At 50.0% G+C, this 26654-nt stretch overlaps 1 protein-coding gene and 1 long non-coding RNA gene across 4 annotated transcripts; one reads left to right on the forward strand and one right to left on the reverse strand.

Annotated features, from left to right (window-relative positions):
* The first annotated feature begins 9758 nt into the window (after positions 1-9758).
* CCNE1 (cyclin E1) lies at positions 9759-19869 on the forward strand. Of its 2 annotated transcripts, XM_040633673.1 has the most exons (12): positions 9761-9960; positions 10428-10479; positions 10591-10678; positions 10900-10968; positions 14747-14892; positions 15011-15146; positions 17304-17450; positions 18006-18101; positions 18328-18462; positions 18571-18682; positions 18762-18919; positions 19191-19869. In XM_040633673.1, the coding sequence occupies exons 2-12, from the start codon at positions 10457-10459 to the stop codon at positions 19311-19313; spliced, it is 1233 nt and encodes a 410-aa protein (XP_040489607.1). In that variant the 5' UTR covers positions 9761-9960; positions 10428-10456; the 3' UTR covers positions 19314-19869. The 2 variants fall into 2 exon arrangements, with proteins under 2 accessions (XP_040489606.1, XP_040489607.1); XM_040633672.1 differs by lacking the exon at positions 19191-19869 and having other exon boundaries at positions 9759-9960; positions 18762-19184.
* Positions 18875-26155, reverse strand: LOC103661327. 2 transcript variants are annotated; one of them, XR_005835671.1, is made up of 3 exons: positions 25393-25669; positions 21637-21795; positions 18875-19013 (listed from the first exon to the last, which is right to left on the reverse strand). It is a non-coding gene; the product is annotated as an uncharacterized LOC103661327 (long non-coding RNA). The 2 variants fall into 2 exon arrangements; XR_568034.2 differs by lacking the exon at positions 18875-19013 and having other exon boundaries at positions 20810-21795; positions 25393-26155.
* Positions 26156-26654: the final 499 nt, after the last annotated feature.

The following is a 26654-nucleotide window of genomic DNA, read 5'->3' on the forward strand; positions in this document are numbered from 1 at the left end:
GAGGCGGGTGCTGCCTGAGACCGTGGCCAAGTCTCCAGAATTCTGTGTGCCTCCCTTGGAGGGCGGCTCTACGCAGGAGGTCATGGGCGGGGCGGGGCTGGGCACAGAGATGGTCTGGCCCCGTGGCCCCTGGGGTAGATCCCATTCCTCAGCTCCCTGCGCTCCTGCCCCCCCCGAGGCTCCCTCAGCCTCAGTGCTCCTCCTTCCCATCTCTCTATCAGCGCCAGACCCACCTGACAACTGTCACTTCCAGGACTTACGGCTCTATCTCTGGCCTCCGAGCCCTCTCCTCTGCATACTCCCACCTCTGACCACTGCCCACTCGCCCCTCCCGGCTTCATTCACGGATCTTTCACTCAAACATTTGATACTGAGTGCTCCCCACGTGCCTGCGGATAGCTTCCTTCTGAAGGAGGAAGGGCCCCACACAAGGAAACAAACGTACAATTACGAAATGTCTCAAGTGTGATGAAGAATAAAAATATGGGCCTTAATTAAAAAGACAGAAGTAAGCCTTTATGCCCCATAGGAGCTGCATTTCAGGGCAACCGAAGAGCCCTAATTGATAGGGAACATTTCTTTACGGAAGACTCCAGTGAGTAGACTTTGAACAGCCACGCATCGCCGTGGGGGCGGGGCAGGGGCACCGGGGCCTGGGGAGGAGCAGTATTCCGTCCCGGCCATGGTCGAGAATGACAAGGCTGTGGGAGTGATACAAGCACACAACTTTGAATCCATTTCTTTCTTTTTTTTTTTTTTTAAGTTCTTTACGGACAATGCATCCCCTTATTGCCTGTATCAGGGTGGAGTGCTCCCACATGCCATCCCCCTGGGTATGGATAACTCTTTTTTGGAAGAAATGAAGGAAATAGAAAATCACCATTTTGCAAACCCTAATCAAATAACGGATTCAGGAAAAAATTACGAATGGATGAAACTGTGAGGTGAGGGCTGCTGGGGAATGGCACTAGGGAAGGCGGAGGCTGTCGCCACCTGACCCCGATCTCAGCCTCACAAGAGTGGACGGTCAGGCACACTGGCCTCTGGAGGGTCGACGCATGGAGCGCACAGCATCACCTATGGACATGAACTTGTAATCAGCTACGAGAGCTGGCTTCCGTGTACAGGGAATACAGGGGAGAGAGGAACGAGTCAAACGACTCCGTGGGGAAGCAAAAGGGACAAATGCAGAGAGTGAAGTGATTTTGCAGGAGACTGAGCTGCCTTCTGCCGCAAATGTGGAATGGAAGAGCCTAGTCCAGAGTGGAGAGCAAGAACACAGTAAGCAGGTGTGTGGAGCAGTTTAGATCATCATTCAAGCCAGTGGTTAAAAGACACATTTGAGACAACTGGAAAACGTGATTGCAGATTGAGCATTAAATGCTATCAAGAATTGTTCGTTTTGTTAGCTTATTGGCATCGTGGTGATGGAAGAAAGCGGTCATTCTTTTAGAGATACATACTCAGGCATGTAAAAGTGAAATGACAATGTTTGGAATCAGCCTTAAAATCTTTTAGCAAAGAGAAAAAAAAAAAAAGCCACAAGTCCCACGAAGCAAATACGACAAAATCTTTACTATTCAATCTGTAGGCTAAGTATATGAGATGTACTATCATTTCTCTACTGCATGTTTGGCATGTTTATAGTTAAATAACAACAATGTGGGGTGCCTGGGTGGCTCAGTCGTTGAGCGCCTGCCTTCAGCTTGGGTCACGATCCCGATCCCGGGGTCCTGGGATCAAGCCCACATCGGGCTCCCTGCTCAGCGGGAAGCCTGTTTCTCCTTCTCACGCTCCCCCTGCTTGTGTTCCCTCTCTTGCTGTGTCTCTCTTGTCAAATAAATAAAATCTTAAAAAAAAAAAAACCCCAAAAAACAAAAAACAAAACAAGAGAGAAGAGCAGTGAGCCCTGAGACAGAACCTGATGCCGGCAGGTGGCTGGCAAGGCTTCCTGCAGGAGGGGCTGCTGAAGCCTGAGTTGACCCCTGAGAAGCGGGAGTGGGGGGGAGCGGGGAGCCAGCGAACAGGTGCAAACAGACCACAGAAGCCGAGCCCATGGCGTGTCTGAGAAAGGCTGGAGCAGAGGGAGAGGAGGGTAAGCGCCCGGGACCCCAGGACCAGAAGCCGAGAGTCGGGCAGGGCCTGACACTTGTGCATGTGACTGTGATCAGCACGAAGCTGTCAAATGGTTTCCAGAAGGGGCAGTTTCGATTGGATTCCCGCAAGTCAATTATCTTTTAGGGAGGAGATGATTCAGGCTGTTTGGTGACAAAGGCATTCTCGTGGGGAAGAGACAGCGACAGACAGTGGGAAAGCAGTTCAGGACGGGGTACACCTGTACGGACAGCAGACCGTGGCTCCCTCCAGGACGGGACAGAGAAGGGACAAGAGACAGACTGGAAATACTGGGGCTTGTTGATGCATGCAGTGCAGAGGATGAGAGGGGGAGGAAGTGACAGTGAATATAGGTTTGCACCTTGAGCAACCGAGGGAATCATGTCAGAGGTGGAGCTGGTGGGACAGGCGGGGAGCCCAGAGTCCACCCTTGGGCATCTTATGCCGAGAGGCCCGGGAGACGGGCAAGTGGAGATGTCAAGTGCGCAGAAGGTAGAAAGAAAAGACCACGCAGGGTGGAGGCACGTGGAAAATCACTCCATCGCTGAAACGGCGGGGGGGGGGGGAGGGAGAGAAGCAACCAGAAGTATGTAGTGGTGTCCTCCAGAACAGGGAGTGGGCCACCTTGCCCAACACGCCCGACAGGGCCGGGAAACAAATGCTGCAAAGTGCCCTTGGGAGTTGGTGAGACGGGGGGCATTGGTGTCTTTGGCAAAGGCAGTGTCAGTGACTGTCCACTTCCCGGGCCTCTCCTCTCCCTGAGCCAGATGAGGACCTCTGCTGCCAGGGCTTCCTCCCCCTGCATTTCTCTCGCTGTTTGGTCATGAAGGATGGGCTGCTCTTCTCTTCCACTCGATCTGAGCATCTTGAGGACAAGATGCTTGCTTCGACCTTCATACCCCTGAACAGGGTCATCCCTGTAACCATTTAACAGACATTTAATGAGCACCAACGGTATGCACATACCTCGTGGGCCCCGAAAAGTGGTACAATCACCAATTCCTCTTGTCTTGTTCTTCACATCTTGAGGGATATGAAAACAGGGAGCTGGGTCAAATGTCCCCCTGGACACTGAATTCACTGATCCCCCGCCACTGATCTGAGTCAACCTTGGGGACTCTTTATGAGATCCAGGAAACAGGCCCTGAAAAGACAGCCATCCAGGACCCCTAGTCCATGTGCGCTGAGCCCACCCAAGTACTCTGCCCCGCAAACCTCAGTTCAGCCTCACCCGCACCTTTTTTTTTTTAAGATTTTATTTATTTATTTGAGAGAGAGAGCATGAGTACGAGCAGGGGGAGAGGCAGAGGGAGAAGCAGACTCTGCACTAACCAGGAGCTCAATGCGGCACTCGATTCCGGGACCCCAAGAACATGATCTGAGCCCAAGACAGACATTTAACAGACTGAGCCACCCAGGAGCCCCCACTCGCCCTCTTCATCACCCTCTGGGCCAGAGGAGGAAGCTGAGGTGCGGAGTGGTGAGGTCCTTCCCCAAGATCACACTGAGATGGAACCTGGCAGCTGGGACCCACACCTCCCCGTGTGGCCAGGGCACCAGCCACAACTGCTCCAGGGCCTCCTTCTGCAGGATGTGGGCCACAGGCCCTCATGACAGGGAGGCTGTCCCTCCTCCAACCTGCCTACGCCCCTGCCCCTTATTCGCCCCCTTGCTTACTCTGACCACCGTGTGACACGTAAATTTTAAATATTAGCGCACCCACATCATATAGCGAGTGAGTCATTCCCTTTTCAATTCTCTATCACGCGTTCTGCCTACTCAAGGAGAAAGGCTCATTTCGAAGCCGAGGGGACTGATCCCGGTTTACGGTTTTTTTTTATCTCCTTTCCTAAAAATTGTGGTAAAATTTACACATAACATAAAATTTACCATCTTAACTATTTTTGAGAGTTCAATTCAGTGGCATTATGTATATTCACACTGTCCTATACCCTCTACTCCTCTCCATCCTCAGAACCTTTCCATCTTGCAAAACTGAAACTCTGCACCCATTAAAAACTCCCCGTTCCCCTCTCCCAGCCCTGGCAACCCCCCTTCTACTTTCTGTCTCTATGAATCCGACTGCCCTAGTTCCTCACAGAAGTGGAATCATAGCGTCATCTCTTGTTTTAAATAGGAGATCGGGCCTGGGGGCCACGGCCTGCCTCTTGTCCGTAGTTACAAACGCTTTATTGCTTCTTTTCACTTCGGGGCTGTTGGTTTTCCATTTAGGGTAGGGATAGTAGGTTTTTCTTTTCAAACGAACAGATTTAAGGAAATATAACGTGTAGTGGAAAGTTGAAGGTGGAGAGGCAATGGACGGACGAGAAGAGAGGCTGGGAGGTGGGGAAGCCCCAGGCTCGAGGCTCCTTGCGTGGCGCCCTCTGTGACCTCCTTACCAGCCGCACCTGGGCCTCAGCACAAGAATGTGGCCCACTCCGTGTCCCCGGCCTCCTCAGCTTCCCATCACCATCTGGGAAACACTTTGTGCCTCTCACCTTTGCCCCTTTCCATTCACCCACTTATTTATCCGGCAGAACTTGCTGGCCAGACCCCGTGCCTGCTCTGGGGAATGCTAGGCCTCTAGGCCTGGGTGACCCCCAGTCCACCCTCTCCTTAGTGCCTTCTTCTTGTTTATGTAATGCTGACCCTCCCTCACCCGAGACCCTCCTTCATCCAAGACCCCACTATTCAGCTCTGAATTCTGGCGGGGGGAGGGGGGGAGTCCCAAGTTCAGACAACTACAGTGGCCAGGTTGATACCTAAAGGAGTAAAGACATAGGGCAAAGCTGTCCGCCCCCCCCCCCCGCCCGAGGTCAGCTGCCTGATGTTGCCCTGCACAGATGTAGGCCCAGCTTTGCCAAGCCATCCTACTGCTGGGGAGCCAGGAACCCTCCTGTGTACAGGAATTCAATTTCTTTGCTAATACCCTGTGGGCCACCAGGTCAGTTTGTGACCTCTATTCACTCACATTTAGAGTGAGTCCTGCTCACTTAATGTCTACTTGCTCCCCCCCCCCATCCCAAAGAGGGTGTGAGGTGTTCTTGCGAGCTCCTGGAGGGCAGGGCACCCCAGGCCCACTAGCACTTGGTGGGGGGCTGGCACCAGGGGCTCCCAAGGCTGCCAGGCTGATTAAGAAGTGGATTCTTATGTGGTTGATGTAAGCAAGTGACTGAGGGATTTTGCTAGGGAAGTCAGGATTCCTGGGGGCATTGAGACAAAGAGCCGGGCCTGGCACCCCCAGAGCCATGTGGCCACCAGCCATTCCAGTGTGGATTTACGATCTTACAGAGGCCTGGTGGGTCTAGGTGAGCACTGGGAGGCTCTCTGGTGGGCACAAATGGACGGAGTGGGACAGCCCATCACCCTTTCACCCATGCATGACACCCAAGACTCTCCTGGTTGCCAATGACAGGGGACCCAACCTCAACAAGCTAAATAAATACGTGAAAATAGTTGGCTCCAGCATGTGGAAAGTTCCTAGCAGGCTGGTCTTGGGCTGGACTGGACCCAGGAGTTCGATGAATCAGAACACTGCCTCCCCTTCCCTCTGGGCCTATTCCCCTCTATCCCCAAGGCGTCCCCTCTGAGGAAGGTCACCCTGAGTGACAAGATGGCCTCCTGGCTCCAGACCCACTTCCGGTCAGCTTAGCAACTCCAGGAGATTTTTATTGGTCCAGCTTAGGTCATGTGCCCACCCCCAAACCAATCACATGGTCAGGAATATGGTTCTCTGATTGGCCAAGCCTCCCTCCCCATCAAAAGTGCAGAGCACTGTGCTTGGAGGGAAATACCCCACAAGGGAGATGCCGAGATGGGGAGGGTTAACTGAAAGCTGGGAACGTGGACAAAGAACACTTGTGTCTTAGCCCATGTTGAAGGGGGGAGGGGGCTTGTTGCTCCATAACCGACCCCCCACCACCACCACACACAACCTGATTAGACATTCCTGGTCCCCGAAGGGTCTTCAAATTCGTGTCTGTCTTTGGGAACCCTGAGCTTAGCACAGAATCCGTAAATGTCAGCTGCCACCATTGCTCTATAGTATACTAAGTTTAAAGGTCAATTTTAATTTTCACCGGGATTTTTAAACTAATCACAGCCTTCTGTCTGAAGAAGTATGACTGCATTTGCTCCTCAGAGTAAGAGAGGGTCATGGGACCACCCACTGGTTTGCCAGTGCCCTCCTCGGAGTCCATAGCAGTGTGAGTCCTGAACCACAACTGGACTTCGGCTGACCTGGCAAGCCTGTGCAGACAGGTTTCCATGGCTGAGAGAGGAGAGGAGCCAAGCCCCCAGGGCCTTCCCACACTCGGGTTCCCTGGTATTGGGTTCTGCTCCTCCCGCCTGGCCCCTACCTCACAGCTCACACTGGTGTAGCCAGTTTGACCCCTCTTCTTCTGGGATTCCTGTGTGTAGCCTCTCGAATGCCACTCTACCATGTCCTTTGGCTCAGCCAAGCAGCCACAGGCCCCCAGCTCTGCCGGATAGCAAGGCCTGGGCCGGCTTGGCTTCCAGTCCCAGCCCACGCCTTCCCTCATTAACACCCTCCAGCACTCCTTAACTTTCTATAGCAGCCTTTAAGGAACTGCTAAACGTTCTATACAGCTGCCCAAGTGCATACAATGGGCCAACACTGTCAGCAGGCAGTTTCCTGGGCCACTGACCGCTATCTGGGGGCCCCAGGTTAAGGACCCTTATCTGGGAAGGACTTCCCAGAAGGATTTACTTCTTCTTAATCCTTCTATCCTGGCTGCTGTTCTTACCATGTATGAAGCTATGCAAATGCTCCCAAATTTCTCTATGAATAATATTGACAATATTATTATGAATAATAATGACTTAATACATGTTGAACACTTACTACGTAATGGATACCCCTGCAAATGCATAATGGGTATTAATACATTTACTCCTCACAGCAACCCTGGAGGTTAGGATCATTAGAACCCCGTTTTCCAGATGAGGAAATTGAGGTACGAAGAGGTTAAGGAATTTTCCCAAAGTCTCATTGTGGAGGGAAGGGGATACCTTCCCTACCCAGCAGCTGGTTTTCTAGTCAATCTACAGTCTCCCTCAAGGCTGAGCCAATGCTTGGACACTCTGACCCTGACGCAGCCAGGCATATAATGAAACGAAATCAAACAGCCAAAGGTGACAAGTGGCCATCAGTAACTTCCAGAGACTCCAAGCCTTGCTGAAGGCTGTTTCCACAGACGTATCTTTTATCGCCTCTGCCAAACCCATTCATCCTTCTGGCCTAGAGGATGTTTCCGCCATGCAGCCTTCCTGGCAACCAAGAGTAGGTTGGATGCCCTCTCCTGCCACCACTCCATGTGAAGTTCTAGCCCCCAGAAGATTCCCATCCCAGCCCTTAGCACTCTGTACCATAACTGCCAATCTACGTAACTGCCTCCCTTCCAAACTGGAAGTTCCCAAGTGGGCAGATATTATTAAAGCCTTACTTTGCTTTAAATGATTTTTTTGAACAGTTGTTTTTTTTTTTTAATATAACATACATTCAATAAAGGGCATAAATCGTAAGTGTAGAGCTCGATGAATTTTTATGGACACAACCATGTGCTCAGATTAAGCTATAAAACATAGGTAGTGCCCAGAAGTTCCCTTGGTCCCCCCCCCACTTATTAACCCCACCCCAGAAGTAACTGCTGTTCTGACAACTGTCACTATAGTTCTGCATTTTCTGAAATTTCAAATAAATGGAATCACATAGTAATACTTTTATGTGTCTGAGTTCTTGTGCTCCACATTGTATCTGTGAGATTTATTCATCTCGCTGCATGTTTCAATGGTTTGTCCTTTGTATTGTTGTGCAGTATTCCACTGAATGAATATATCAAATCCGTATCCACTGTACTGTTGATGAACGTGTCAGCTAGGTTATAAAACATCTGGAACTCTCATTCTTTGCTGGTTGGAGTAGAAGATGCTATCACCGCTAAGGAAAACTCTGTCTTGTCTATCATCGATAACAATGATATATATTGATATCTATATATTGACATATATTGTTTATCATTGTCATATATATATCTCATTGATTGAGCATTTAGTATGTGCCAAGCACTGTACTAAGTCTGCATTACCTCACTTAATCCTCACAGTCACCCTAAAAAGTAGATAGTTGCCATCTTTGAAATAGGACCATCATAGTATCAACACGATAGGATTATCCTGAAGTTGAACTAAACTCTGAAGGACGTGGTCCAAAGCTGCCATTTTGGAAACGCTGTTTATGGTACCTCTTACTGTTATTACCAAAGGACACAGGGCTGGGAGTTCAGGAGCCTGGGTTCCATGCCTCCCTAAGACAACCCGAGTGAGTCATCTCAGCAGCCTTGACCTCTGAGCAATGGGAAGGTCGCGCCTGTTAGCAGGGACCTCTGGGGATGACACAAGGCATACTCTTCAAGAAGACTGTTAGGTTGGTGGGCAGGGGACAAGACTGAGACTGCAAATCAGGAAGGGTCTTGGGAGCGTTTGGGAACCCTCTACCATATGCTTCTTCTGCAAGTTTAGTAGACAAGGCACTTTCGAGTGACAATCGTTCCATACCTGTCTCACTAGCCTGGAAGGTCTACAGGGGCTTGGTCGGTGTAGCGGGTGGAAGGGAGGTCTGAGAGGATATGAAGGCCAGTTCCAGTGGAGCCCTGCACGCCAGGACAGGGAGTGCAAATTTGACCTAGTCAGTCATGAGCCACTCTGAAGGCTTTCACCTAGATGGGGCTGTCTGGAATCCCAAGGTCCAAACCCTCTTCGTCTTCTGATGGCCCGGAAGAGTTTGTGGGGGAGGGGCACACGGGGACGGGGTGGGCTGTTCCTTGAATGAATGAATGCACTCTTGGATGGATGGGCAGACGCACGTCCAGGAACGACCACCGTCCCACTGGCGCCCCAGACCCAGGCGGCTGCCAGTGGCACTGGTTGTAGGCCAGCGACCAGGCGCTGTGACCTTGGGCACATCCCCGCCCCGACTCAAGGCCCGGAACCCTGCGTCTCAGGGGCGGGGAGGACGTGCGAGGAGGGACAGTGCGCGCGCGCGGCAGACCGACGGACGGCGGGTCCTCCCGCTGGCTCCGGTGCGACCCCCGCCAGACCCCCGCCCCGGCCCGAACCCTCACAGCCAGCCGTGTTTACATTCCACCGGCGCGGGCCACGCGGCCTTTTGCCGCTCCAGCACCGCTCGGCTCCGCCCACAGAACCCCTCGGCCCGCCCCTCCGCTGCGCTCGCGCCAGACCTCCCCCGCGTCCTGCCCGCCCGGCGCGGCCCCGCCCTCCACCGCGCGCGCCAGCCGGCCTCCCGCGTCCCGCTCCGCGCGGCGCCGCAGCTCGCGCCGCGCAGGCCCCGCCACGGCCCCGGCCCCGCCCCTCCAGCGCGCAGGCCCTGTCACTTAGCCCCGCCCCGCGCAGGCCCCGCCCCGCGCAGGCCCCGCCCCCCGGCGGTCCCGAGCGACTCGGCTGGCCTGCTCGGCGGCGGGGCGGTCCTGAAGGCTGTGGCTGGGCGGGCCCGGGCCCTCGGGCGGCCGCTGAGGGGTTCGGAGCCGGCCGGGGCGGGGCGGAGGGTGGCGGGAGGGTGCGAGGGCGGGCCGGGGGCCGGTTCCGCGCGCAGGGATTTTTAAATGTCCCGCTCTTAGCCGGGCGCAGGAGCAGCCGGCTCGGCCGCCAGCGCGGTGTAGGGGGCAGGCGCGGATCCCGCCACCGCCGCGCGCTCGGCCCGCCGCTGCCTCCCGCCTCCCGGCTTCCCGCTCGCTTCTGTCGCCAGCCCCCTGCCTCCTGCCTCCGGCCTCGGCTCGTGCCGCCTGCCTGCCGCGGAGACGGCTTCGGGTAAGGGCCCTGTCGCGAGCTGCGGGACGGCGGTGGCGAGGACTCCCACAGCGCCGGGTCGGGCCGGGCCGGGGTGGGGGTGGGGCGAGGCCGGGTCGCCGGGTCCCTGAGGCGTCAGCGCGGAGTGGGTGCCCCGGTAGGGTGGCTCAGAGACGGACCGGGATGTTGAGGGGGAGACTGAGGCAGCCCGGGCCGCAAGGGAGGCGATGGGCCGGCGGGAATTTCGGGGCCGTCCGGGCCCCCCCACCCCCGGGTTCGGACCCGGCATCGCAGACTGTTGGCGGCGCCGCGGGTGACAGGCCACCCGGGCCCATCGGCCATTTTCCTGACCGGCCCGGGAGGCTCCCGCCGCTGCCGCTGCCGCCGCCCGCGCGGGAGGGGGAGGGGTGTCCGGGGCCGGCTGGCCGGCCCTAGACCCCCACCCCGGTCAGTCCTCTTCACCCCACTGCCCGGTTTGTGCCCCCAAGGCCTGAGACCTGATCCCACGCTCCAAGCCATGCCGAGGGAGAGGAGGGAGAGGTGAGTGGCCCTGTCGCTGTGGGGACGGGAAGGGTGTTCAGTGGTGGGGGAGGGGTGAACCCAGATTTGGGGAGAACTCACCCTGACCTCTGTGTCACCCTGGCTTTGCAGGGATGCGAAGGAACGGGACACCATGAAGGAGGAAAGTGGCACCGATGTCTCTGTTCGCTCCAGGAAAAGGAAGGCAAATGTGGCTGTTGTGAGTACAAAGGAGACAGGTGGGGGAGGAGACCCCCCCCAAGTCTTACCTGGGAACCAGACTGGGCTCTGCCACATGTTTATTGATAGGGGGTCAATGGGAGTGCATTTGGCGGAAATGGTGCCCACAACCTAACCAACTTTTTCTTTCTTCTCTCTCTCTGTTTTTGTCTTTGGACTGTTTGGTGTGTTTCCTTGGTGGGTGGGGTTGCTTTATGTTAGTTCTTGCAGGATCCAGATGAAGAGATTGCAAAAATTGACAGGACTGTGAGAAGCCAGTGCGGCAGTCAGGTGGGTACACTTGCTGATTGGGCCTAGGTGGAGGGCCTCCTGCTCTCCGTGGGTTACATGGAGTCTTAATCTCTCTTGCCTCCCGCTGAAGGCTTTTTCTCTACCTATGGCCACAGTGCCTATGGCTGAGCTCTGTGCCCATCAGTGGCTCTGACCTCTGCCAGCCTTGGAACTCCAGGAAGGTCTTGGGTTCCTCACCAGCACCTTTGAGATTACAAACATGCGCTGATGTCTGGAAGGACTGGAATGAACATAGAATAGCTCAGTCCTCTCCTTTTGCCCTTGAGGAAACTCAGACTCAGAGGAAAGAAGTAACCCAGAGTCCTGTGCAAGCCAGGGGCGGAGTCCATCCTAAAGCCCTGTCTCTAGGCTGGTGAACTGGGGGAAGTCTCCTGACACTCTGGGTAACTGTGATGATGGGGTTTTGTGTGTGTTCATGAGCAACCATGAATTCTCCCCAACCGCACTTCTGTCTTTCCATCACATCATGGTGTTTAAGGACCTCCTACCCCATTTAGGTCAGGTTTCTAACTCCCCCCGCTCTGGGGGGTTCTCAGCCCATCCAGCAATTACCTACAGTGATCACTGCTGTCTGGGGCTTGACCTGGCCTCAGCCAGAGTATTAGTGGAATACTCTGTGTGATGATATATGTGTCTCAACACAGTTTTTTGACTAGTTCATTCTCGTGTCCCCATCATGGAGTTACCGCCAATTTCCTGCCTGCTTATGATATCATTACAATATCAGAAGTTCCTAGCAGAAAAAGCTCGTGTTATCTCTCTACCTCCAGAAATGGCTGGAGACTGTAGTTATGGGTCCAGTAGGGGAAGCAGCCTATCTCCAAACCAGCGGGTCAGGCCTTCTGACGCTATCACGGAGAAAAGCTGAGCAGGAATAGTATTCGAGCTGAGAGCAATGGTCCCAACTAGGTTAGCAACGGGCAGCACAGCACTTTGTTGGACAGTGAGCAACAGCCATAGCAGTTGGTTCTGGAAGAGTGAAGAGCTTTAAAGCACTAAGTTTGTAGTAACAGTTTTCACTGCACATAAGACCCTAGTAATTAGCATTTCTGGGGAGGTCCACTGAATATTGAACAAGGGGGTTGATGATTTCCTTCTCGTTAGATGAAGAAATAGTTCACTTTAGGGAAGGAAGGAAGACAATTCTTTTCTTTTCTTCTTTAAAAAATAAACTTCAAGTAGGGTGATTTTTTGTGGGGCATGATAAAATGGATCTCTACTTCGTGAAACTCAAAATTGTGTATTTTGCCAACTGTTCTTGAATTGAATTTTCCAAGTGAGAATGAAACAAAGGCATCCATATTGACTTCTTAGAATTTTAGAGTAGTTTCTGTTCTCCAGGAGGATCGGAGCGGTCTAGGGTGCCTAAAATGGGGCTGTGGTCCCAGCCCTAAACTGTGGACAGTTGATCGCTCTGGTATGTGAATAGCCATATCATTTCCCACTAACTAGAGGGAATTTTCATGGTTATTCAGAGATTAATGACAACAGGTTTCTGCACATTATGTAAAGCAGATAGCTTGAAAATTGTCCATCTATTTATGGAGCAGTCGTTGTCTTGTTATTTCTCTGTGTAGATTCATGAAACTAGAATTTTGGGGTAACACAACCCTTTTGCCTATTAATGACACAAAATTTTTCTCCGGAGTTATAGTTCAGCCCAGTACAACAGCCTTGAGCTACTTGTGGGCATTATCCTAAACTCCTTATAACTGCTTCATCAGGACCACAGAGAACCTTTGATTCTTACCTTAGGCCTTTCTTAACGACAAGACTACCCTTTAATCTAAAATCCATTCAGTATATCTGTTTTGTTGTTTTAACTTTTTGCATGAGACCCACCTTTTTTATTGAAGCGGATCCTGGGCTTTCTGTTAGTTACTTCACAGCACCTGCTTTTGCATAGGTAGTTCTTAATTAAAAGAGGCGTAAGGAGTCAGGGGTGGTTAGAAATAGTCAAAATTGGTCTCTTGCTCTTATCCCTTTCCTTCCTAAAGTCAGATGGATCTGGCCTCCTTTAAAACCCAGTATCCGCTCAAGAGAAAGGACATAGACTTCACATGGTGCTTCAGACGCTGGGTCCTAAAACTTGCCTAACCATGTGTCTCCTTGTGGGTCATCCAGTTTGTCTATGAACTGCGGGTTGGAAACTGCTGCCATTTTCTCCCCAAAGCTGTTCTCAGATCTTTCAGCCATCTGGCTGCGGAGGGTGGCACCCAGCTTCTGCCTTCACAGCTAGAATTCATTCTTGAATGAAGAGCAACTTGAAGCAGTTACGTGGCCCTTTTTTTGTCAAGGAAATGCTACCAGCACATGATACTAGAGCTGGAAGGGGAGGTTGCCCTTCTGGAACAGCTGTTGGCAGGAGTTGTCATGGTTGATTTGCATGCCCAATTCTTTGCACCCTGGGTGGAGAAGAGCTTTATCCTGCTTTGTTCTTCTCAGCACACCGAAAGTGCTCTGGCTGCCTCTGAAAGTAGCTGGTGTGCCATGAGAGCCCCACTCTACACTGTTCTCCAGGTAGCACCTGGAGCCCAAGTCCCCATGCTCATTTCTAGTCGTCCTGTTGTCCCTTTTCTTCTAGTCAACCTCAATGAGCTGTCTGCTTAAAAAAAAAAAAAAAGTGCCGAGAGTCTCAGACTTCCACAGGGCTTCCAATCTTGCCGCATTATTACCTGCCACATTGTCAACAGAATAACTCTTTAAAATTCAGGAAAATCCATCGTCGGCTTCTTTTCAGAGTAGGACGATAAACAGAGTAGTTTGAAAAAGAAAATTTTCTAAATGGCAAAGTGACCTCAGTATTTTCCAAATATTGAAAATTGAATAAAATTAAGTATCTGGAATCTCTGAAAGAAAAGCATATTGTTTGGGTTTTTAATGATGGTTTATTCACTTATCAGTTATTTGAGTCATTCTGTACAAGACGTGAGGGGCAGGATTCAAAGGTCTTCAGGGGTATCTGGCTTCTATCTCCACAGACTTCTTAGTATATCCTGTGACCATCCCTGGGTTTGGTTTTAACCAGGCAGATATGCTTTTTGTTTTGTTTTGAGTTAAGGAAAACAAAAGGTCCCCATTATATAATATATTAGGTTAGTCTTGCAACCAAAAGATGTCACATTTGATGGGTTTTTGTTTTAAGATGGGGAGATTTTAAAGATAGGTGGTAATCAATTTACATTTGATCTTTTACGCTTGTGAATGTGGAGTGCTCGTGTAAATACTTTTATTGGTAATCCTTTCACTTTTAAGAAATTTTAGTAGACTAGCTATACTTGTTAAAAAAACAAACCTTTCGGTTGTTACGAAGTAATCCCACGCATACCTTAGAAGTTATGCCCAGTATCTTACTGAGCTGCAAATGGATTTGTATCATTGGTATTGTCATTTTTTGTAATAGAAGACCTGTGTGCATTTCATCTTAACCCCTCCTGGACCTGTCTTACTGCTCAGGTACGTGTTTGAGGGTGACAACGTGGAGGATGAAATGCTACTGACTTTGTAGTTGTCTTAGATGTTCACTGCATAGACTCCTAAGCCAGTGACAAGTGAAATGAAAGCTCGGAGTCACGACTGCGGCTTTTACTTACGAGTCCCATCTTCATCTTAATTTAGTCCAAAATAAGTAGTTAGGCCTGGAGATTGCTGTCTAGTGTGAAGACAGTTTCCGTTTTACTGGCTGTTCTACAAATCAATGAATGTAAAAATAGCTGGTTCATATCAAACATTTAAAAATGTGTTTTTTCTTTTACAGCCTTGGGACGGCAATTCTGTGTGTGAAAACCCCTGCTCCTTGATTCCCACACCTGACAAAGAAGAGGATGAGCCGGCATCCCCAAGTTCCACGTGTGCACCGCAGAGTTTCATGCCCTCCAGAGCCTCACCACTGCCTATACTGAAGTAAGTTCCCTGCCATGTGCCTTCCAGATCTTTTACTCCTGTGCACAAGCTCACCTGGTTAGTGTGGACGCATACTGACACCTGCCTTTTGTCTTTCACTTGGTTTTGGTTTTTGTAGCTGGGCAAATAGAGATGAGGTCTGGAAAATTATGCTAAACAAGGAAAAGACATACTTACGGGATAAGCACTTTATGCAGCGGCATCCTCTCCTGCAGCCTAAGATGCGAGCGATTCTTCTGGATTGGTTAATGGAGGTGAGCTTGAGTCTTCCTGAGGACTGGAAGCATTGACCGCTTCCAGAATCTTCTGTGCTATTATGATCTCTTCCTATGTTTGATCCCATTGACACATTGTGTGTCTCTGAAGCTGGGGTATATATATATTGCCATTTTGCTTGCATTCTTCCTTAGAAGAATTTCTGAAGTCTCTTTACCTCTTAGATATTTTTAAGTCGGCCTCTCATTTTTTTCTTCAAAGTTCAAATAATTACAAAAGTTCTATTTTCCACTTAACTGTAAATATTGATATTTGGTCTTCGTTAATTAAATTGCTTTTAAATCTATCCAGTGGAATGCAGATAACAGCTATTTGATAGCCTCTATCATAAGTTTTAAAAATATGTGAACAGGCTTATCTTTAACAGTCAGAAAGCTTACATGGTTCCTTTTTAACTCCTTGGAATCCATTTCTCCTTCCCCACAGAATATCATCCTAACAAAATATACCGTTCACATCTTTTACTGGTCACACTGTCAGACTTCCCTGCAACAATTGATCAAAAGAACGAGTATTACAAATTGTGATGGGTAATTGTTAAACATAGAGAGCGATATTGTATGGGCAGTGCAGCTCCCTCTGAGAGGACGTGTGGGTGACTCAGTGGTGCCTCGATGAAGGGGTGCTTCCTAGACGCCTGGAAGCCTTGGGGGAGGAGAAGTGGGCTTTCTTTGTGATGTTGAAGGGATCTCAGGTAGATCCATTTTATGCAAAAGGACCTGTGGAAACTAAGTGTCTAAATATTCCCTAAAAACAAACTGCGGTGTACTCTTTGGAAAGCCTATGTTCTGGGGGTATGTGCCCCCCTGTTATGCTCACCCTAGAATCCGATTCCCTGCTGCCACCTCACCGTGTATATGTCTTCTCAGGCAAGTCACTGAACTTAGAATCTTGGTTTTCTCATCTGTAATATTTTCTAGCAGTATTTTCCTTGCAGAGTTTGTATGAAGTAGAAATAGTAGGCAAGAAAAGGTAGTTGTTTTTACTATTATTAATTGGCTTTTTTTAATTGGTCTCTGAAAACCTTAACATTTCCTGTACTGAGTTCTTTGTCAGGCCTGCCTGCTTAAAACTACAGGCCTTCCAGTTGCCCACTGCAGGGCCACAACGGCACATAGCCCTTCTGGGCCCTTTGCGACATTTTATCACTCCTCAAAACATTAGATGTAGTATACTTTACTCTCCCAGGCTTCAACTCATAAGATGTGGTGACGGAGAAGTCCTATTTTGTATAATGTAGGTGATGCCATATACTTTAAGGAAGATTTCTCTCTGAAAGTAAATCCCAAAAGTCACGTAATAACATTGAAAGGGTAGAAAAGAATGGTAACTTTTCTGTCTTCAGTGGAACAAAACTGCAGGCCTGTCTGCAGCGGTGCTGTTTCTCAGCCCTGAGCCCAGCCAGGAAGTCTGCATGCGTGTGGGAAAGGCGGTGCTCAGGCCGTGTGCCCAATCGTGAGCTGGGTGACATAGGTCTGAGAGTTTGTTCCTGAGAGGACAGAAGCTCTAGTTTCACTTCTGATCAGATCATAATGGTATTACTTTATAAAAACTGACTTCAAATATGCCTCAACCTGGACTTTAGAAATACTCTTTAGTGGTTGATGGAATTTTCTCTCAATATCCTGTTGTTTCTCCGGTGCCTTTTCTACTTTTTAACCCCATGAATTGCACTCCCACATGGGAAGGCCTGAGGAGGAATGGCAGTTTTCTGTGGATAATCAGACATTAGGTGGTGGTGACGAGTTGCGGTCTGCTATTTCCTTGGTCCTCTTCAGCTCCCTCCTGCACACCATCTTACCTGATCTCTCAGCAGTCCTGTGAGGTGGGCAGGGCAGGCATGGTCCTAATTTTATAGTTTGAGATAATCATTCACAGTGTTTCCATGAAAATGCTGCTTTACCAGCCTACGCACATTTGCTCTTACTATTATATAGATCATGGAACACTTAATCCTTCTGAGTTCCAGCCTTGCACTCAGGGGCTTAGGGACAAGCCAGGTAACAGTCCCTTCAGAAAAGCAGACTTCTCTCTCTCGATTTGGTTATATTGTCCTTCACCAAAACTCATGGCAAGTTGTTTTTTGTCCTTCTTTTTTCCTCAAGTAACTGTTCTAAAACTTACTATTTTTTCAGGTGTGCGAAGTCTATAAACTTCACAGAGAAACATTTTACTTGGCACAGGATTTCTTTGATCGGTATATGGCAACACAACAAAATATTGTAAAAACACTTTTACAGCTTATTGGGATTTCATCTTTATTTATTGCTGCCAAACTTGAGGTAAATTATTTTCAAATATTTGTTATGTAGCACATGCTGTTTCTGGAGGTCCCCTGAGATGACTGGGAGAGGCCACCTGTTTGTCTACATTTTCCCAATTTGAGGTCATCTAAAGTAAAGATACAAGCAGAAAGGGCTAGAAATTAACCAAGAAGTGAGGGAAGTAGTGAGTATATAAAATGCTTAGGTTAATGTAGTTACTGTAAGGCAAAAAATTGAACTTTGACCGAAGACGATTTGAATTTTGATGTGATGAGAAGGGTGGATAGGCCAACTTTCAAACGTGTTGCTCAAAGTATTAAAAAGGTGAAAATTTCAAAAATATCCCCACAGAGTAAAAGCTGTATTTATGTCTTTATTTATTGCTAATGTTGGGTGTTTGGTTTCTTTCACGATGAATGCATTTTGACCAGTGGAATAGCTCCTGTATTTAGTCCGTGATGTTCCCTCTCTCTTTCCATGCTAGCATACTAAAAACAGTGATTTGGTTGTACACTGTAAGTTAAAACTGTTAGAGAAATTTGCTAGTCCTTTCTCCCTTCGCTTTCCTCTTAGGAAATCTACCCTCCAAAGCTACACCAGTTCGCTTATGTTACGGACGGGGCTTGTTCAGGAGAGGAGATTCTCAGCATGGAATTAATCATTATGAAGGTAGGTTACAAGTTAATTTTTCAGTCTTTTTTGTTAAATGCATACATAATATCTCTTCCACATTTGGCGTGAGTGCATCTGACTAGGTGTTCTCCAGCTGGACACATTGTGGCATGGAATCCGGCTGCATTTTGAACTCCTTTAGCGGCCCAAAGGGAGCAGAAATGTCTTTTTTTTTTTTTTTTCTTCTCAAGCATTGGTCTGACCTTTCTCTGTTTTCCTTTAGGCCCTTAAGTGGCACTTAAGTCCCCTGACCATCGTGTCCTGGCTGAATGTATATATGCAGGTTGCGTATCTAAACGACTTGTATGAAGTGCTCCTGCCACAGTATCCCCAGCAGATCTTCATACAGATCGCAGAGGTGGGTGGCTGTTACCTCTGGGGGGCTTCCCACCCCAGCGGGACACCGAGGAGCTCTAGAAGGGACAGATGTTAGCCGCCTGCTTCACTGGTCTTCCGCCCCCCACAGCTTTTAGATCTCTGTGTCCTGGACGTCGGCTGCTTAGAATTTCCCTATGGTGTCCTTGCTGCTTCTGCCTTGTATCATTTCTCTTCCTCTGAGTTGATGCAAAAGGTTTCAGGTACGTCGGCTTTCCCGTCCGTTCACAAGGTGTATTAAACTTACAAACCGATGGAGCCTAACATTTATTTTCGTTGCAGGGTATCAGTGGTGCGATATAGAGAAGTGTGTCAAGTGGATGGTTCCATTTGCCATGGTTATAAGGGAGACAGGAAGCTCGAAGCTGAAGCACTTCAGGGGGGTTCCTGCTGAAGACGCGCACAACATCCAGACGCACATCAACAGCTTGGACTTGCTGGTGAGTCGTGTTCCCCGTTCCCCGGGTAAATTCCTAAAGCTGCCTTCAGGCAGGCTCCAGATAGCCTCGAAAGACTCCACTTCTGTTAATTCCTCTGAAAGAGAAAAACTGTGCTCGCTAGATGTGATGTCCAACGAGCACGTAGACCAGCGACTCTAGATGCTTCTTCGCTGTCTTGTTGCCCTCTTCTCCTCAGAAGGGAGCACACGGTACGCGAAGCCCAAAGGGCGCATTCTTCCATTTTGACGTTTCTCGCTTTTATTCCTCCCAGGACAAAGCCCAAGCAAAGAAAGCCATATTGTCTGAACAAAATAGGATTTCTCCTCTCCCCACCGGGGTCCTCACTCCCCCACAGAGCAGTAAGAAGCAGAGCAGTGAGCAGGGGACAGCGTGACCACACCTGCATCCTCCACCAAAGACAGTTGTGCGCAAGCGCCCGCTCCGAGTTCTCTGCTGCGCACGGGGGCAGAGGCGCGTTAGCTTTTACAGATATTTAAATGGAAGAGCGTGTGTCTTCTGCAACCGGAGCGTCTCTGTGGATGGCACTGGACAGGGACAAGTGTTTTTTATTGAATGCTTAGAGTTTTTGAACTAAGTGGGTCAAGTACACCAGCCACCTCCAGAACACCGACGAGTGCTCCAGATGCTGCTAAGGAGGGTGATACTTGACTCGACTGACTGTTCACACGCGGAACGAAGGCTTGACGCTGCGGAGCGCCACGCTGCTGTGGGCTCCCCTCGGGTGTGCTGGGTTGTGGCGTATCGAGGGCAACAGGTGGTTGTGAGCGCTGTGACGTGGAGCCCACAACCAGCTGTGCTGGGGGCCTGCCCTTTTCACACTATCAGTTGACAATGTACAATGCCTTTTATGAACTGTTATTTTGTAAGTGCTGCTATGTCTATCCATTTTTTTAATAAAGAGAACACTGTCTTTGAGACAGCGGGTTTTATGAGCTATGTGTGATCATTTAAGTTAGAAGTCATCTTTGAGTGTGGCCGTACCGAGTTTTTTTTAACTTCATACTTCTTAAAGCTCACACCTTTCAAGCAGATATATTGAAAAGACTTTGGAAGCGAGCTTTACGTGCAGCCACGAACGCCTCCCAAAGGCCGCCTGAGGTGGGAATGAGGCTTCGATCTGGCATTTGTCCCCCATTCTCCCAGCTCTGCACAGTGGCTGCTCAGGTGGGGCTCACGGGCTGGCCGTGGCGGTCCTGGGGAACGCATGTCTGCGTCCAAGAGGATTCTTTGGTGTGACTTCTGCCCGACCATCGGCCAGAGGTCATAAAGCATCTGTAAGCAGTGTTACTCAATACCATTTTCGTCCTTACTCAAATCTTAACCTAAAGAACTTTTTTCGGAGAACTTGTTCACACAAGGTAGTAGCCTAAAACCATACTTTGAAGGAGAAAATGTGAAATAAAATGATAGGTAGCTCCAGGCCAGGGGTCCGTGCACGGCCTGTTTCCCGACCGCTGAGGGAGTCACCAAGAGCCTTGCTAATGGAGGAAGGCCCTGTCCACTTTCAGGCCCGATGCGTACAGTTCACACCGTATTTTGGGGGGGGTTCTCATCGTGGTGGGCTTGTGTGTTTCACTTCCTTGCAATACTTCGGTGTTTGTGTGAGCAAACAAACCCACTTATTTTCAACTTGGTATCGTATCTCATTTTGCAAAACCCCATCTGAAGTAGAAAAACACCCATTTTAAAATCTGTATCATATTTACATGAAGTTGGAGAGAGACCCTACTCCTTCACATTGAGACGCTATAGTTCTGGCAAGTTTTAATATGTTCCGAATAAATGCGTTAAAATCTACATGTGCTGGTGTTTAGTCAAATGGTACTCAGAGCTAAGTAGTTCTTAATCTCAGGCAGAGAGGCTCCCACCTTAGGAAGCAGTGAGTGTTTAATGGTGATCATTCGGAAGTGACTTGTTGGAAAAATCCTCAAAGGGATTAATTTACATTTGGCATTTTCTATGCAAAAATGTGGCACTGAAAACATTTCTATTTTCAAAGCTTTGGATAAGTTTTAGGGCCTGACAGGGGAGGCAACACCGGTCTGAACACATGTTTGAGGCAAACATTTCTTCGTGGACCGTCTGGCCCACAGCGTGTCACAGAGCGTTATCGGAGCTGCTGAAATGAGAATGCTTTATATGCAAATTCAAGAATGTTGCATTTCTGGACATCAATGTTCTTTGTTTTTGTTTTTGCTAAATGGCAGTGTTGCCACGGGCAGCTCTGAATCATCTCTGCTAATAAAGGACACGTCCTGGGCGGTTAAGTGAAATTCAGAGGAATCAGTATTTTCTGTGGCTCTGCCAGAAACGCTAAGAGCCACTAGTAAGTAACACCAGGTTTCCCTGCTTTAAGGAGCAAGTCCTTTTGCTAGTAGTCAGCACAAACTTTGGCCCCTCGCTGGTGGGCCCTGCGTACCCTTTTGCCAAATCAGTTTCGTCCTGCCTTCTGCTAAAAGCATCTGAGATCAGGGGATGCCAAAGAGACATCGGGGTGAAAATGGCAACCTGGTCAACCTGGGTGAGCAGGAGAACCCAGAGAAGGAGGTGACGTGGCCCCTTAGGCTGACTTCCTTGTGTTAGAGAAGAAACTAAGAGTAACTTATTGACCAAACAGGAGGGCTGATTGGATTGTGGTAGAGCAAACCACATCCTCGTGTCACGCCCCAGCTCACAGTTCACTCGCTAGACCTCACCGGAGGTGTTCTGGTGTTTCCGTCCCCTGGTCTTCAGGTAGTGGGTGTGGAAGGCCTTCCAATGCCGTCTTCCCCGTGTGGAACTTGGACAGCTCATTGCTGCATGGATTTCATACCAAGTGGATAAATGATGGTAAGGTTCACGTGGACTTTAAGGTCCTAAAGGCAGAGAAGTAAAGCTGTTGAGCCCTGTAAGATCTGGAGCACAGACAGTGCAAGATAGACTTCTAGCCTCTCACTCAGACACAAACGAGATTGGAGTTTATGCGGCAAAATTAGGCTCTAGCTCAGAGCAGGGTTGGAAAGAGAAATCAAATCTGATAATGTCTAGTCATATTTACCCAACCGTGCATTTTCCTACCACATGTTCAACATTTTGAAATTCAAATCACATTTATACCTTGGACATTGTTAGAAGACTATTTTTATCCCTGCTGTAATCATCTAATTTGCTGATTACAGGTCTCAAATTGCCACAGAGAACTCAATTTTTGAAAGAATTGTCCTGTTTGATCAAATATGTTATTCAAGCAATGCAGTCATTTGTTCCACAAGGTTACCTGCCAGGCAGAGCTAACCAGGAGTAATAGCATTAGAAGCCTATACTTAAAATCAAGCATTAGCTAATCTGTCTGTGACAATAGAGTCTTAAATATAATTTGCTGCAGATACTTCAGTTCCTGCACCGACAGACAATTGCATTTTGTATTCAACGAGCATAGATTTTTCCTGCCTCATCCCAATTCCGAATTTAACTCCCGAAGACTCTAATGTGCTCAGTTTCACAGGTTTACCAGGTACTATTTCCCAGGAGCCCCAGACGGGAGGGCAACGCTGTCCTGTACTGAATAACGACTCCCTCTGCTCCCCGCCGCCCTGCCCGTCTCTTAAATCATTTTTCCTGATCAATGCCAATTCCCAAAATTGTGTAGCCTCTGACTGCAGTGAGTTCTGGGCTGATGCTGGCTTCCCCGGGGTGGTGTGTGAGGTGCCCTCCGTCGTGAGCCCCGGCTCTGCGCTGGGCACCCCCAGGGCTGGAGACCAAAGAGCACGGATACAATCCCAGAGCGCAGGTGAGCAGGTCTGGAACCCGGGGAGCATGGGGGCGTGGGAAAGGCCTGGAGCAGGGCCGGTACTTCAGTTGGAGAGGGTGCTGCTGTGTCCGCACCCCCCCCCCCCCCCCCAGCCAGTGAAAAGCGGTCACGGTCACGAGTCAGCGGAAGAAGAAGGAGAGAAGGCAGAGGAGGTGACAGAGGCCACGTCACAAGGGGCTTTTACGCGTCAGGCTGGACACAGGCCCGATGTCCCCGGCAGCAGGGAGCTGGTGTTTGTGAAGAGGACAGTGATGGGCTCACAGCTACATCTGGAGGCTGACATTGAAGAAACAAGCCCAGATTCATGCCTCTCAGGGTCCTGGGAACATGACTGTGCGCTCCATGCACGAGTGATTTCTAAGTGGCCCTGCCTCAGTGACTGCCCCACCTCTCCCTTTAGGCCAGTCCCTGTGCTGGCCGGCCCCTCCACAGTCACCTCCCGCAGGAGACCACCCCGTCTGGCCCCCACCGACGTCCCCGGTACCCCGGTCTGAAGGGTGCCTCTACCCGCACATCTCCTCGCGGCAACACGCGTGCCCTTGGCCGGCTTCTAGGGAAATTGCTTACCTCACCTCCTCTTGTTAACACTCTTAGGAAGAATGGAAACCAGCGAAACACAGCACACATAGGAAAACCGCTCCATTCACAAGTCATCAGTGAAGCCAGTTCACACGCATGTGACAGGCAAACATGTTTAAGTGCAGAGAACAGTACGATGACTTACCTGGAGACCCATCACCAGCTTCACATCATTTTTTTTTAAGGAATACAACATTAAAGATGCCACTGAGGGGCCCCCTTCTCTCCCTCCCCCTGTCCCATCGTCTTTCTTTCTTCCTCACCGGACACAATCACCCCGAGGTCAGTGTGGACGATTCCCACACATATTTTTAAACATTTATCATTTATATTTGGCTCCATAAGCAATAAACTTACAAAAACACTATTCTGGGTGTTTTAAAAATCCACACCAGTGGCATCAACCTTACCTATAATAATATCACTTCCTATTCTCTTTCAACGTGATTTTCAAGATTTACCCACATGGACACATGGGGGGTTGGATTTATTTATTTTTAACTGTGGTAGTTTTCTCTTGTGTGACTATCCCACCATGCACACAGTCCCTCCCAGGCTGGCCCACGAGTAGGTCAGCAATACGGTCACCGCCACCGACGACGCTGCAATAAACGTCTCGAACACGCGTGTGTCACGTGTGTGGGTTCCTCCAGGGCACGTTCCCAGACCTGGAACGGCCGTGTCAAAGGGCCTGTGCTCCTGCAACTTTATTAGATGTGGTTAGCTAATTCCCCGAATTATGCCAATCGATCGTCCCAGCCCGGGAGTGTGAGAGAGCCTGCCTTCCCACGTCTGCCCCAGCATTTGCTACAGCCTTCTTTTCTTCCCGTGAAAATCGCCATTATTTGACTTTCTCGGTCTTCCTCTGACTGTGGAAGGAGACCATGTGTGATATGATAAATTAGACTTCTACGGACATGTACAAGTGAAAATCCCCCCGAGGTGCCGTCCTTAACAGTTTTGGCATTACGATCGTATACACTTGCTGGTTTCTGTACAGGGCTCTTTCATCCCATTGTATCTCTTAAGTCATTTAAAATGCACATACCCATACAAACTCACCCCCTCTCGTTTTTCTTTTCCAGTGATTGCTTGCCAATTGATTTCATTGCTTAGCACATCATTTCAGGGCCTGGCACATGATAGGCGTTTATTAAATATTCACTCCCTGAATGAACAGAGAGATGGATTGATTCTTACATGTGTAGTCACTTTCATTAAATTTCTTACTCTTCCATGCCCAGACGAATACATGCTATCTTCCACTTGCAAAAGATCACATCCCGATTGAAAAGCAAGACCCGAACAGAAACGAATCAGACCCCTGCTGCTGTTTTAGTGTTTCTTCTGGGCAAAGGAGCCACACACCATCGAATTCCAGTTCCTGGAAGGATCACAAGAGTGGACTGACGTACAAAACCCCAGGCTCCAGTGCGTCACCACACAGAGAACTAGACAGACAAATCCATTCCCCCAGTGTTCCAGAAAGTTCTCCGTGTCCCTCTTGCTAAGCACCTAACCAAGTTATATCTTGTTGTAGACAAGTAAGGAGCAATCCGTCGTCATGAGATGGTGACTCGGTCGCAAGCCCTCCCTCTGAACTTCTGTGTCCTCTATCCCTCCCTGACTCTGTGCGGGATCCCTGTGGCTCTCAGGTCAAAGCAGAGGCTGCCCACCTGGGCTGTGGGGCTGGTGCTGCTGTGCGGGGCTCTGTTGTGTTTGGGCTGCAAAGAGGTTTTGAAACATTTGAGCTGACATGTGACACTTGGGAGAGCTCATATAGGCTTGATGGCTCCCCAGCCCCCTGGCAGCCTGGCAGGCAGGGTCCACAGCAGTGCAGAGCACCGCAGCCCCCACCGCCCCCTGCCCCTGGCCCCGGAATCCCTGGCGTTGACCCTCACCTACACGCCGCCAACCTCCCAGAGAAGACAAAAAGCTTGTGCCCCTAACTCTATCAAGAGCAAGAAAACAGTATGGACGAAGAAAGCAGAAAGGTCCAAGGAAAGTGGCAGAGAGAGCAGACTCTCCGATCAGGTCAAAGATCAGGACAAAGCGGCTCAGTGTCCAAAGACATCGTCTTTACCTGTCCGCCTCCCACGGGCATTGGAGTTTCAGATCCCTGGATTTTCGGGAGAGTCTTGGCTCTCACCCCAAGGGCTGCGGGGCCTTCAGCTCATCGCTGACCTGCTTGGGGCTTCAGACTCCTCATCTGCCCAGTGGGCGGGAGGCCACAGCCTGTTCTCTCGCTGGGAGCCCAGGCTCTCAGGGGTTAAGCGTGGCTTTCTGTTTCTCTTCAGACGCTGCTCTTCCAGGTGGTGGTGAAAGACCGGGCTGGGGTGTTTTTAGGTTTGCAGTACACTTCAGGGACCTTCCCTGCTTCCTGTCATGCAAACGAAGTTTCATTTCTCTCGACAACAAGGGTGGGTGGGGGGCCAGGGGGCAGAAGGTAGGCTGGCAAGCAGGTGGGTTGGAAGCCGGCCAGGGGCTGAGGGTCGCCCCACCTCCCCCAGGTCCTCTAGACGGCCTGCTGACCCTCAGGGTGACCTTTGACACTCAGCCCATCTAGGGCATATCAAGGCTAGAGGTGGGGCAAGTGTGATTCCAAGGCTGCTTCCAGAAAATGCCCACCCCCCGCAAAGGCTGGTGCCTGAAAGGGAACTGGCCCTAGCAGGGTGGCCCTGCACAGGGTCCCGGGAGGGAGGGAGCTCGGGCCCAGCTATGTTCTTCCTTGAATGGAACCTGTGCTGTGTACTGCTAGAAAATGCTCTTTCTACTGCTGCCCTGGGAGGGAGAGAACCGAGGCCTCAGAAGACAGATTGCAGCGGAAAAAAGATGAGCTCCCAGATCCTGCGAGTGATTTTCTGCACCGTTCATTTTAGCGACGTCCAGGGCAGTGGGAGAGGGCTCGTCTGTGGGCGAGATAGATGCAGATGCCAATAAAGAATCCATGGGAGCACGAAAGGCGGGCTGGGCGGGTTTTATTAATTATATTTCTTTTATCCTCGTAACAATGGCATGTCAGTAATCTACACTGAATGTGCCCAGTTGATGCTAATGATTTCATCCTTTTGTTTCTGTGTTTAAAAAAAAAAAGGGGTCTGTCTGCCCCCACGAGTCAGCCCCAGAGTGAGCCTGGAGCCCTGCAGGGCCTGGGAAGCCCTCCTCTGGGCCCCTCCCCCTGTCCTTTTGGTACCCGGGCAATGCCAACGGTGCTGGCAGTGGCCGTTTGCGTGTCTCCAGGCCCTGCTGCCCTCCTGCTTTGCCCTAAGCCGGGGCGCAGGGACTCTCTCCGACATGGGTGGCAGGGTGGGTAGGTGTGGGAGCGTGTGTTTGGAGCGGGATTTC

This window comes from Ursus maritimus, unplaced genomic scaffold, assembly GCF_017311325.1.
Source record: "Ursus maritimus isolate PB19 unplaced genomic scaffold, ASM1731132v1 scaffold_19, whole genome shotgun sequence".
Taxonomy (NCBI): Eukaryota; Metazoa; Chordata; class Mammalia; order Carnivora; family Ursidae; genus Ursus; species Ursus maritimus.